The sequence below is a fragment of the Struthio camelus genome, chromosome 3 (genome assembly GCF_040807025.1).
Source record: "Struthio camelus isolate bStrCam1 chromosome 3, bStrCam1.hap1, whole genome shotgun sequence".
Taxonomy (NCBI): domain Eukaryota; kingdom Metazoa; phylum Chordata; class Aves; order Struthioniformes; family Struthionidae; genus Struthio; species Struthio camelus.
In genome coordinates, this window is record NC_090944.1 from 60,055,636 (window position 1) to 60,068,570 (window position 12,935).

Consider the following 12,935-nt stretch of genomic DNA (forward strand, 5'->3'; position numbering starts at 1 on the left):
ACTCAACAAACAAAAACCCAGTGAAGTTATAAACGTTTGTAACTTAGATCTGACATGTGGAGGTAACCACAAAGCAGACTGTGCTGTCACTGTGCCTGTAATGTGCATTTGTGCTTAATTGTTATGTTAACTATGTAATTTGTTCAGAATGATTTTTTGCTTTCCCACATTGGGCTCATCTGTTTGCAAACACTGTTCAGGGGTATAAAAATGACCAAACAGCGGTCATACTTATGATATATGTAACCACTAAATAGTGGTTATACTTAGCAGTGGCCTACCTATGTGAAATTTAAATTCTGTCATTTAAATCTATTTAATTTTTATCATGTACCTTCCTGTTTGTGCTGACCTGAGTGCTCTTTCTGGGAGTATGCTAGTGCTGTGTTGTCAGATATCAACAAATGGAACACACAATTGTCCTTCTCATTTATTGAATAGTCTATATGTACAGGCTTGTGAACAGATATAGCACATTTGATCCCATAAGTGAAAATCACAGCTTATTAAACACAACCTAGTCACAGTTCTTGTGATGTTCCCTCCAGGAGGAGGAGGGGGTTACACTGCAGGAGGCAAGGCTCACCCACATAGCAGAGACAGGCATAGGATCTTCTCCTAAAATCAGACTCCCTAATCCTTCTGCTCCTCTATCCTCTGCACACATTTCCTTCTGTCAGCTCTCATACCCATTAGCAAGGAGATCTTTCTTTCCTGATGACCAGAAATAGGCTTTTTAAGGTTTCGTAATGAAACCTGTGCATCTGGCTTCTTGAAATACTGATCTAGAATGACCACAATCCTTCGCACTGTTTCCAGGAAAGAAGAAGAAACGTTTCTAAAACCAACAGAGATGTACCTAATGGATTATTCTGTTGCATGAGTGGATTATTTTCCTTTAGCCGCTCAGTTAGGAAGTTATTCAAGCTTTTATACTTGATTCAGTATCACATAACATATTCAGAGCTCTGGATTGTTTACTCCTAGGCTGTGCTGCCTGTTCATCCCTAGCTTTACTCATTCACTTTCTCTGCTGTGATAGATTGCTGGGCTGAGTCATGGAATGATTATGGAAATCACTGCTCTCCGAGCCCAGCTCGCTGACTCAGAAGAAGAAAATCTTGGTCTCAAAGAGAAGATAAGAAAAGAAGTACGGGATGAATATGAATCGTTAGTGCGGAGCCTATTTGTGACTTGTATCCATCTAAAAGTAGGTACAAAATAAGAGGGGGTATTGATAAGTCTTTTTTGTGCTGCTATACAACTTAGCCAACATGTGTAGCACACAAAGGAATACATTTCTGCAGTGCGCCAGGTGGATAGATGGGCGAATCATTTATCTCTGTGCTGTGTGCTTTAGAAGCATCTTGTAAAAAAAAATCTAGTAGAAAAATAGTGTACCTGTTCCAAGACAGGAGACATATTCTAGAGGGAACAGGTACCACATTAGGAAGATTGATGGGAGCTCTGTTTAGTTACAGTGGTGGGAACTTTTTGAATATAATGCTTCAGTTTGTAATATGCTACATTATTTTTCTTAGAGACTTCAGCTCCACTGGGTAATAATATTGCTCCCTCTAATAATGCCTTTGTTTTCAAGTAGTCCACTGATTTCTTTGGGGTAACATAGGCCATTACTTACAAAAACAAGTGTGTCCCAATCTAGATGATAAAAACTGACCTGATTGTTACTGTGGCAATACAGAACTGCCTGGATCTGATCCCGAGGGTTTGATTCACGTCCACAAGGCCAAGGTCTGTGTTTTGGGCAAGAGTGACTTGAGCAACCTTGTGATTTCTTTTGCTGTCCTTAGAGTGAGTCTGCTTCTCACTAGAAAGCCCATTCTTTCACCATGATGCTGCTACTTCCATTAAATACATACATTCTAAAATCTTCTGAATGCCGCTTTCCCGTATGTGCACTTCTCGTCTCTTATGAGTTGTATTTGTAATTGCAGGGAAGGTTGGATGACTATCGCCTAAGCATCGACCAACGAGTGTTTGAAATCATCAGTGAAGTGAGAAGAGAAGGAGTTGACAATATGATTGATCTGAAGAAAAAGTTTGGTTCCGCTAAAAATAATGATGACTTGAAAGAACATTTGTCTAAAGTAAGGAAATATGTATCTGTGTCAGTAAATGAATGCAAGGCTAAAATCCTGGCCTGCTTTCTACACAGGTGAACATCATCACATATTGAACTTGGATCTGAAGAAGTGTAAATGTGAACTCACACTCAATCAGACTGTGTTGTCACTGTCTCTTTTTGGGGTGGGGGAAAGAGAATTTGATGTTTCAGTGAGCCAGAGAAATCCACTGATGGGAGTTTTATCTCCGTATCATGCAAACTAGTCACATAAATAAGCGGAGTCTCTTTTTTTCAAATTGGAAATACTTACAATCAAAAATATATTCAACTTTATATTTTGAAAAAATGCCCCCAGAACTGAGGTTCTAGGAGTTATAAACTAAAACCTAGAAAGTCTTTTGCAGGCTACAACTTCCAAATCAATCCCTTTTATAGTCAGAGATATTCCTGCTCAGGAATGGTCAGTTTGCACCCAAATTATGGTAGCATAGTCAATCAGTGAATACAGATGAGATCAAATGGATAATGGCTAAATACCTCTGTCTAAAGCAAATATGCCTGCAGATCTTCCCAGCAGAGAAGCTTGTGGAGGGAGATATAACTGTAGTGATAAGCCAGTTCTTTCAGCGAGGTTCAGTGAGTGATAAGGGAGGCTCAGGAGTGAATGAGGAATGAAGAGAAATGGAAGAGGTCTGTGTGTGAGAAGGCTGCAGGGAGATTTAGATTCCTGCTCAGAAAGGACAGCATACAGAGGCAACGAATGAGGAAAGTGAGGAAAGTCTCTGCATGGTGATGTGAACAGAGTCATGGAAACTTGGTGAGCTGGTGCACGCAGCTGGAGCACGGCCATGGGTGGTTACAGGCTGTTTCAGAAGGATAAGCAGCGAAGAGGAGGAGCAGGAATTGCGCTCTGTGTAAGGAGTTGCTTGTCTGCCTAGGGCTCCTGTATGCATCTGGAGATATACTACTAGAAGACTATATAGGTCAAGGTCAGGGGAGGGAGGAACATTGGCGATGACATGATTGTGGTGGGGATCTGTTACAGACTCCCTGGTCCTGGTGGGGATCTGTTACAGACTCCCTGGTCAAGGGGATAAATTGGATGGGGCTTTCTACAGATAGCCAAGACAAATGTCCTGATTTCACATCCTGACCTTCATGGGGTTTTCATTCATCTGGAAATCTGATGGTGTGTGTGGTCATAGAAGTCATCTTAGGCTGCAGTGACTATGAGATAATTGAATTCAGGATCTGGAGGAAGGCTGCAGAATTACACTGGAGTGCTAGGACCTGGGACTTCAGGACAGCAGACTGTGACTTATTTAAGGAACTGCTAGGCAAAATCCCTGGGAAGCTGCTGAGAGGGGAAACAGTGCCCAGGAAAGCTGGCTGATTTTTAAAGAACCCTTAAGAAATTTCAGAATCAGCTGCCCTGTTATGCAAGAAAACCAGGAAATTCAGCAGAAGCTTGGCCTTGCTTGACTAAGCAAGGATCTTCTTGAAGGACTAGCATGCAAGAAGAAAGCGTGCAAGTAGTGGAAACATGGTCAGACAGCAAAGGCAGAGTATCAAGGCATTTCTGAGGCCCATAGTGGTGAAATTAGGAAGGCCAAAGCCCAGTTGCAGATAAAACTAATGAGGGACCTAATGGGTAAGAAGGAGGGTTGACACTGAATGGTAGAGCTTCAGTTCAGAGGCACTTCTTAAACTTGAGGACTGGATTTACAAAAGCTGTATAAAGTTCGTGAAGCAGAAACACAGAAGAGGTGGAGCAGTACAGGCTGGAAGCCAGCTGCCTGAGTGGCAGCCCTGCCGACAGTGGGTAAATATGGCAAACTGCATACGGGGCTACATTAAGAGTGGCCAGAAGGATGGTATTATTCCTCTCTGTTCAGCACCGATGAGGTGGCTCCTGGAACTGAGTCCTGTTGTGGGGCTCGCCAGTTGGTACAAGAGGGGAGTTGAGAAATTGGAGAGGGTCTAACAGAGGGCTGCCAGGACAGTCAGGCATCTGCTCTGGAGCACATTGCCTACACAGAGAAGCTGAGGTAGTTAAACTGGTTTAGTCTGGCGGAAAAGAGTTGAAGAGTTGCTCTAACAGCAGCCTTCAGCTGCAGGAAGGGAAGTCACAAAGTGGGAGTGAGCTGAACAGGACAGGAGCTGAACTCTTCTTTGCAGTGACAAATGGTAAACAAGGGGCAATGGCCATCAGTTGTGGTGAGGGACTTTTGTATTGGCTATCAGGAAAACTCTTTCATTATGGGGGTGAAGCAGCGCTGGGACAGGTTGCATAGGGAGCCTGTGGGAGCTCCACCTCTGGAGATGGTCAGAACTTGGCTAGACGAGGCCATGCTTACCTGGCTGAGGGTTATCGACAATCCTTGGGGCAGGAGGTTTGACCAGATGACCTCCAGAGGTCCTCTGCAACCATCATTTCTGTGCTTTTTGTGTAGTGGAACCGCTGTCTTCTGCCATAAGGACAGTTTTCAGGAGCAAGTCTGCTATTTTGAACAAAGAGAAGAAACAAAAAATACTGTACTTGTCAAGAATCCACTAATTTTTTTCTTATTAAGGATATTGTAATTAGAGTGAAACAGGCTACTAAATATGATGTGAACCAGAATCCCCATTTAGCTATATCAGAATGTTTATCACCATTAACAATGTCTCATTTCTGATTTGTTTACCTGCTTGGTATCTTGGATTTGATTTCTTTTTTTCTTTTTCTTTTTCTTTTTCTTTTTCTTTTTCTTTTTCTTTTTCTTTTTTTTTTTCTTTCTCTTTTTCTTTTTCTTTTTCTTTTTCTTTTTCTTTTTCTTTTTCTTTTTCTTTTAACGCCGTTCCTGGGCAATGTTCACATTTCCTGTTTCCCTGGAGAAACTGTAATAGAAATTTATTGCCAAAGGCTCAACTGTTTCAAGCTGCAAAACTAGAGGATTTGAAAATTAAAATGAAATACAGTTGCATGCTTTTACAATAGCATTTACTTCAAAACCACATATTCTTCCTGAGGAAAGTAATCTTTGTGGGTCCTCTCTTCTTGACATCTTCTTTAGCAGGAACAGCTGCAGTTCTTGCGGGATGAAAACATCAGACTAGGCAAGCTGGTGTGTAAGCTGAAGGCTCTGAACTGTTGGAAACAAACCACTCAGAAGGCACAACTCTCCGCAAAGCTTAGAGATGCAGAGAAGGTGGTATTTCTCTACCATTTTGTTTGTTTGTTATTAGTGTCTTATTTCCTACGAAACTAATGGTCAGACTGGGCAGACTCCCTGTTATTCCGTAAGTCTATAGGCTTTCATCGTAACCGGCCCTTTGAGGTATGAAGTCTAAGCTTTTTGTTTTCCTCTAAATCATGGGTAAAAAGGTGGACTTCAAATGTGAAGAGAGTGAAACAAATGGTTCCTGCCTGAAACAAGAGCCTAGGAAGTATGAGTAGCCTACAGTATTCCTAATTCAGCTATTAACTCGGAAGACTAATGAGAACTATTTATCAAAATTAACTGTTTCACAACTGACCAAAACATATGGAAAAGGCCACCATAAAGTGAAAATGAAATCGACTGCTTGCTTGGGAGGAGGCTGAGTTTTTTGAAATTGGTATCTGCTTAAAGAAAGCAGAACACAGCATGAGGTTTATAAATTTAATTACAGAAATGCAAGATGAAGCACAAAAATGACTAAATTAAACTAAAGTGAAGATGGATGGAAAGAAAAGTGCCTTGCTGCTTTAAATGAGGCTGATTAGAATGGAACAAACAGGTTATTGATTGTTATATGGGTTAATTAGCTGCACATGTCAAGCCAGGCGAAGGCAGAATGGATCATATTTGTTAATTTAAAATGAGTAAAAGCAGAGTGGTTTCTGTGGGCTTGTTAATTTTAAAACCAAATAAAGCTGGATGTGCATACACTTAGTTAAGTTATATCAGGGAGATGCTAAATCATTCAAATGTTTTATTAATTCATATTAAACATAGATCAGTCAGAGTGGATTGAGTTATGGCAAATTTGTGGATTTAAATAAGAAATAATAGCTTGCTTTCTTTATTGAAAAGAAAAGTCTGAAACAGAGAAAAATAACTGGGAAAATTTGGCTTTTTAAAAATGATAAACTAGCTCATCTTGCTGAGGCATAACTTTCTTGTGGCTAACTTTGACACGAGCCTGAAGATCTAAGACTTTGTATTTCACCGTCCTCTACTCAAAGTGCAGAGAGTACTGGATCTTGCTTTTTCCAGTTTAAATGGGTGGGAAAGGAGAGGGAGCTGCTGTGCCTGGCACAGTAACATGTATATACATACACATTTATGTCTGTGTTTAAAACAAACAAAAAGACCGTGCCCAGAATGAAAACAAGCTGCATCACACACATTTTTCCTTGAGAGACAATGAAAGGATAAGCAGATTGGTATCTACTAATCTTTCTAATGAATAAGAAAGATCAAGTTTTGCATTGCTCTGAACTTGCTTACACGCAAGAACTTGAACTGTTCCAATGTGTGAGTATAATTAAAAAGAGGTGCAGTTGTACCCATAGAAAAGATTATTGTCGTTTCAGTCAGGAAATATTATAGTAAGGAAATATTATTATAGTAAGGAGATATTGACACTGCAGCTGGAGTACTTATGCCTGTTAATCAGGCCCAAGGAAAAATGAGTAAAAAACCCCCCTCTAACATTTCTCTCCGTAATGAATCGCTCTTGACCATCGTGTTACCCACTTTGCCTTCCAGAAATCTGTCAGGCCTTTCTTAGAAAAAAATCAGAGCAATTCAACCCCAATTTACTAAAAATCTCTTAGAGATCACTCTTCAAGTGATCTAGCACTATACAAAAGAGAGAAAATCACTGCCCTCATAACTGTTTCTGTTCTGCTCTCTGTGTTTGCAGGAAGCCGTCCAAAACAAAAAAGAGTGGCTGAACACTAAGATGATGGCAGAACAAGAGGTGACTTTGTTTCAGGGTCAGCTGGCGGCTGTGCGGAAAGCTCTGGCAAAATCTCAAGCAGACAATGGCAAACTAAAGAAACAGCTAGAAAAACAGGTATTTAAATTAACTTGGTCCTCATTCATCAACATAGCGTTCTCCTCTCCTTCTCACTTGCTTCAATGAGGATTTTGCCTACTGTTAATGCTAGAAGAGAAATGCTTTCAAAAGCAATTGAATCTTACGGTTACTGAAACTGGATAGGTATTTTTATGGCATTGAAACAACGCATTCGTTTGAGCCTTTTCACCGTTGCGAGGAGAAAGAACCAGGGAGAATCTCGAATAAAGTTTGAATCACGTGCCAAAATGACAGCTGCAGGCACTGTATTTATATATGCAGTCAACAGTGCTGGATATATGTTTTAGTAAAGGAAAAAAGGCAATATTTTATTCCACACACACAACATTTTTAAGTTAGAAATCTTCAGGTTATTAGTGTTCCACCCCATCATTAAATTTCAAGGACACTTCCAGCGATGTTGTCATTAAATCCAGACCAAATTTGTTTCATGATTTTTACCATCTGTATGCCTTCATGGATATATCACTGCCGTAACAAGCTCTCTTTCACTTCCACACATGGCTACGCACACTGACATGGCCCATTCCTCCAAGTCAAACTGAAAAGCACGCCCTTCACTTGCAGTATAACTAATGCCAGTCAACTCAGCTGTACAGAAAATAAGTCTTGTCGAACGAATCTCGTTTTATTCTGTTGATAAGGTTACAAGTTAGACTGATAAACGTGGTGCTGTAGGTGTAATAGACATTTGGAATGACCTTGTAAAGCTTGGGTTAGCACCACATAACCTTTTTATTTTAAAATTTAGCAGTGCAATGTTAACAACAATTTTAATGCATTAAGAGGTAGTTTTTTGACATAAAAAATGAATTATTTTTGTGAAATGAAGATATTTCTGATGGAATTCTACAAGGCTTGATAGGATACCTATCGATATTCACCACTTTTGCTTTGGAAATAAATATAAAATTATAAAATTTACCCATGGCAGATTTGGGGAGGAATGTCAGTGAATTTGGTGAGTAACATTTACTAAATAGTGGTGTGGGCAGAGCGGACGTACAGAACCATACAGATGGCTTGCTAACATGGGTCTCCTTCAAAGTAGGATTTCCGATAAAGAACAAGTTCGTCGAATACTTCTACAGAGCAGGGGGGCTGCTGGAAATCGATGGAGCTGTGAAGGGCGGGGATCATAACAGACGAATGACTGACCATGTGGTGCAGTAGTGGAAAGGGCAGATGCTGCAGCCTTCCAGTTGATAAAAGGGGGAAGAGTACAGATACATTAAGAGTGAGTTTGTATCTTTACATGCAACAGGCTGGAACACTGCCTTTGCTTCCAGGGTCTCCTACTTTAAAAGGACAACGAAAAGCTTGAGAGGGTGCAGAAAAGAATTACAGAAAATGGTGCGAGGGCTACAGAAAATGCTTTCTAGCAAGGGACGCTTATAAAGCTCAGTCTATTTAACCTATCTAAAAGAAGACTGACTTGATTACAGTCTACAAGTATTTCTGCAGAGGGGCGAATAGCAGATACTAAAGGATTCTTAGGGAAAGGCATAACGAGACAGTGCCTAGAAGTTGAAGCCAGACAGTGAAAACACTAAATCGGAAACAACCTTTTCAATACGTGATTAACCATGGAAATGACAGTATGGCCGACTGTGAATATCTTCAGGTCAAGACTGGATGCCTGCTGGGAAATATGCGTTAGCCAAACCAGCTAGGTCATTCCAGTAATTGAGATTACTGTTGTGGCATGTGATGTTAAGAAGTCAAATGTGATACTCACTCGCTCCATTCTGACCTTATTAGTGTATGAAACTCCAGTCTTGGTAAGGCACAGCTGGTTCCCAAAGATGAACGTTTGGGCTCTGACTGCTTTTGACTCTGACTTTGTGTTCAGTTTTTTTACTGGAATAGCCGTGCTTTTGATAAATTGGTTTTTATTAACTGACAAGCTGTCAATTACTTCCAGAAGACTCCCTGCCTCTACCATCTTTCAAGAACTTTTTTTCCCCCTCCAGTTTCTGACATAGATCTTGCTCTTCTTCCTGATTTCTTCCTTTGTGATAGATTGGCAGGTGGTGTTTCCCAATAGCAGACTCCGTTCCCCCACAGTAGCCTTGACTGTAGAGGGGGCCCTTGACCCGGTGTGCGGGGTTTGTACTGCCGCGGCGTACAAAAACGTGATACAGATTCTGAAGTGCCGCCACGCTTACTGGCCTTCTCAGCGCACAGAGTAGAAACAGCAGCGTCTGAGGAGAACGTGTTTACTTTTCCCTTCCCTTGTTTATTCTTCTAAAGACGTTCCACACGCACACCAGAGGTGGGCTGCAGAAAGCAGACTGCAGAGGCCTGAGGAAATGGGAACCAACTGCCCTGTTTATTTGCAGTTGAACAAATTCTACACACAAATGTTGTTTTGAGGCTCCTCTCTCGAGCAAGCCATAGTGTAAATACAGTTCTGCTCCTGCTCCCCCTTACCAACTCAGACTTTATTTTGAGTTTAGGTCTGAGTCTGTACCTTTCATAAGGTAGTTCAGATTTGTTTCACCAACGTTTCAGTATCTTCTTTGGGAGCTTTGTAAATACCAAGCTGTGTGGGATGGGCTCTCTCCTCATTCAGCTCTGGTGGGGATGACACCACAGACTTCAGAGAGCTGCCCACCAGGGTTTAAAAGTAAACATAAACGGGTATGTATGGGAATTGGGGGGGAGGGAGCCGAGTCCGAAATATTCATAATCTCATGTTGCAGAAACAAATGCTGTTGGAAGTAGAGCATAGGAAGACACAAGAAGCCAGGAGCAGGCAAATACTCAGTGCGATGAAAGCTGAACACATGAAGAAGACACTTGAAGAGATGGAAGAAAAAGAACAGAGACTGAAATACCTGATCAAGGAAGCTGAAAAATCCTCTAAAATGGGCCAACTTCAGCAAAAGAGGGTCAAAAAAGAAATGCAGCAGGTAACCTCATACTGCACAGTCGAAGGACAAAGATGGCAACATTTCTGGAGGGACATGTCTCAGGTACACCTGGATGTACTCCATCAGGTGTCTGGATTTCGCAGTGCTGTGGCACGTCCCTCTTCCTGCACCGGTAGCCCTCCCAGGGCTCTGCAGGAGGCTCCCATAGCACGAGCCTTGGCACCATGCAGGGCCGCATGTGCTGGGAGCATGGGGTCAGGCTCCACCTTTGGGTGGCATCTTGTGTTTCTGATATTTCAAAGGCCCTGCTTCTGAGCCTGATTCAGTGTCGTTGCCCTAAAAAGCAAGTATGATTCCCCTTATTTTACAAATAAACTACCTGAGAGCTCCTGTAAGGCTGTGATGCAGTGGGAATGGTTATACAGCACGTGATAGGAAACCCTTGCACCCTGAGGGGAGCAGGGCGCGCAGGTGGCTCTGTGGCTTGGGTGGCTTCGGCCAGCCATGCATCCCGTGCTGGGATTTTCCCCGGTGGTGTTTCCAAGGCCTCTGCTGTCACCACTGTCCTCATCACCAAGCTAAACGAGGAGGTATGGATGCTCAGGCTCTACTTCCCTGCCGGCGCCACATTCGTGGGTGTGCAGCGCCCGGCGCTTTCCCGGCTCTCCCCATGATGTGTTCCAGGCAGGACTTTCCTATCTCAGTGCCTGGGCTGCAGAGCCGACACACTGCTGCCCTTTCGTTTTTCTCTGTTCCACGTTTGATATAAACCTTCTGCTCTCCCCTCTTTGTGTCACGTACTTTACACGAGTGTTTCCCAGATGCTGGATGACCAAATAAACACACTGGGAAGGGAACAGCTTTAATGCATTCTGGCCACAGAAACAGCACTACTTTTAACTAAACTGATGCCATCGTACTGAATTGATGTATTGAGTTGAAATTGGCTACTGCATTGCTAATCATTGATTTAGTGTAATTGAGTAACAAGATCCACTTTGACGTTATCTCCCTGTAAAAATGACTGCAGAGATTTTTAACTACTTTCAATTTAAAAACTGATTTAGCCAAGCAAATATAATTTCTCCGTACAGCACAGCTGGCAGAGTGGGCTCTTGCTGTGAAAGGTGTAGTGTTTCTTTTGCAGAGGAGCTTGCAGAACAAAGTATTGCTTGAAAAATGATTTGATTAGACTGTAAAACTAGATGAATCCATGTGCTAACAGACAACTTTGCGGCCACCAAAATCTCCTATCCATTTGCTTTCATGATCTAGGGAGAAAAAAACTTTATAAATGCATCTGACTGCCTCTCCTGTAAACCAAGCAAAGTATTTTCTGTCTTCAGTCTCCTAGCGTATCAAGGTGAAAGCTCAGGCTGTTTGTTTTCCAGAAAGAGGATGACAAACGCCGTTCTGCTGGGAACACTTTCTCAGGCTGCTGGCACGTTCTCTGACCAAAATCACATGACAGTGAGAAACCTGTACACAGTGAAAGCAGTTAGCGCAAGCACGTGAGGCCTCTGATTTCATTGTTTTCTGCTTGTGATACAGCGCTGAGCTTTTCGGCTGCTTTTACAAAATAACCCTTGGAGAGACCAGAGGTGTTAACAGCTGCATCAGCCTTGAAGGGGAGAAAAACAAAACTGGCAACTGCAGCGTGGAGGCTTTTATTGCCGCACGACAGTCCCAGCTGCAGCTAGCACCTACACGGGCAGTAACACTAACAAACTACAAATATAGTTTTAGTTTCATGCAAGGAGTATCTTTTGAGGAAATGATTCAAATGAGTATCTTTTGATTCAAATGTTGGCTTTCACATCTTTCTGTGTTCAGGCCAACTACACAGACACACACACACAAACACACGCACACACAGACTGCTCATTACATCATCTTTGGGAGAGATAAGGGAAAAGCTGCTCTTTTTTCACATACCTCCACCCTGAAATCGGAGATAGGGTCTTGTGTAGTTAGGGTTACACACAGAGGACAGTGAGAAAAAGCCTCCATATTGTTTATAGCTTCCTCCTGCAATGCTCAAAATGCAGATTTCTATTAAACACTACCAAGAATGTCAATGATGATGTGCACTGTGTGTGTTGTATGGTGCATCCAGGGGGACCGGCGATATGTTTTGCAAAAGTGTACCTATGGATCGTTTCAGCCAACAAGTGATTGGCCTCTCATTCACAAGAATGTACAGGGCATCAACATGGTGTCCTTTAAATCTGGGACCCTGCTTTGAGCCAGAACTGCCAGATGATGTTTTTTTGTTGCTGCCATTAATCCTTTTACTCCCTTTTAGATAAGAAGCCAGCTAACCCAAGAGTGCAGTTTAAAACTGGAGGCTTTCCAGCGGGTTGATGAACTGCAGCAGCAAGTTTATGCCCTGGAAGCTGCAGTTTCCCAGAGGAATGCGAGTGCAGGTAAGGCAAGGAGGAGTTGTAACCTACTTTCTTAGAGAAACAAATCTTATATGAGTTCATGTGTCCACCTCTCTGAATCCCTCCTTAACCTTTGCACCAACAGACAATTTCAGCCAAATGTGGAGGAGGAGAAGAAAGCCTCCTCTGTAACGAAAGCATCCAGGTAGAGGAGAAAGCCCTAAACCAGTCAGGCAGAACTGAAAGACTCTGTAACGCCTTAAACAGCAGTTGGTCAAGCAGCACAAGAAACGTTGGCTCCCAAGTTAATAACTTTAAACCATAACTTGTATTGTCTTTTGCCTTGCTTTGAGATCGTGGGACTCATGAGGGGAGCTGCATTTCGGGGAGGGGACAATTAGGATCCCAAGTAGAAGAAAATCAGGCTTCATCAGCGCCCCTGTTCTTGGAACAGCTTGCTTATAAATCATGTGGGGCAGCCAAACAATACCTGTATGTGGGTTATTCCATTAAATA

The 12,935-nt window shown here is 42.2% G+C and overlaps 1 protein-coding gene across 1 annotated transcript in view; it reads left to right on the plus strand.

Annotated features, from left to right (window-relative positions):
- Positions 1-12,935, plus strand: part of CCDC162 (uncharacterized) — a 96,868-nt gene that overhangs the window by 79,871 nt on the left and 4,062 nt on the right. The window contains exons 42-47 of the mRNA XM_068936484.1: positions 1,043-1,210; positions 1,959-2,111; positions 5,146-5,280; positions 6,983-7,135; positions 9,865-10,074; positions 12,341-12,461. Coding sequence (XP_068792585.1) covers positions 1,043-1,210; positions 1,959-2,111; positions 5,146-5,280; positions 6,983-7,135; positions 9,865-10,074; positions 12,341-12,461 — 940 coding nt within the window. The remainder of the gene's footprint in view (positions 1-1,042; positions 1,211-1,958; positions 2,112-5,145; positions 5,281-6,982; positions 7,136-9,864; positions 10,075-12,340; positions 12,462-12,935) is intronic.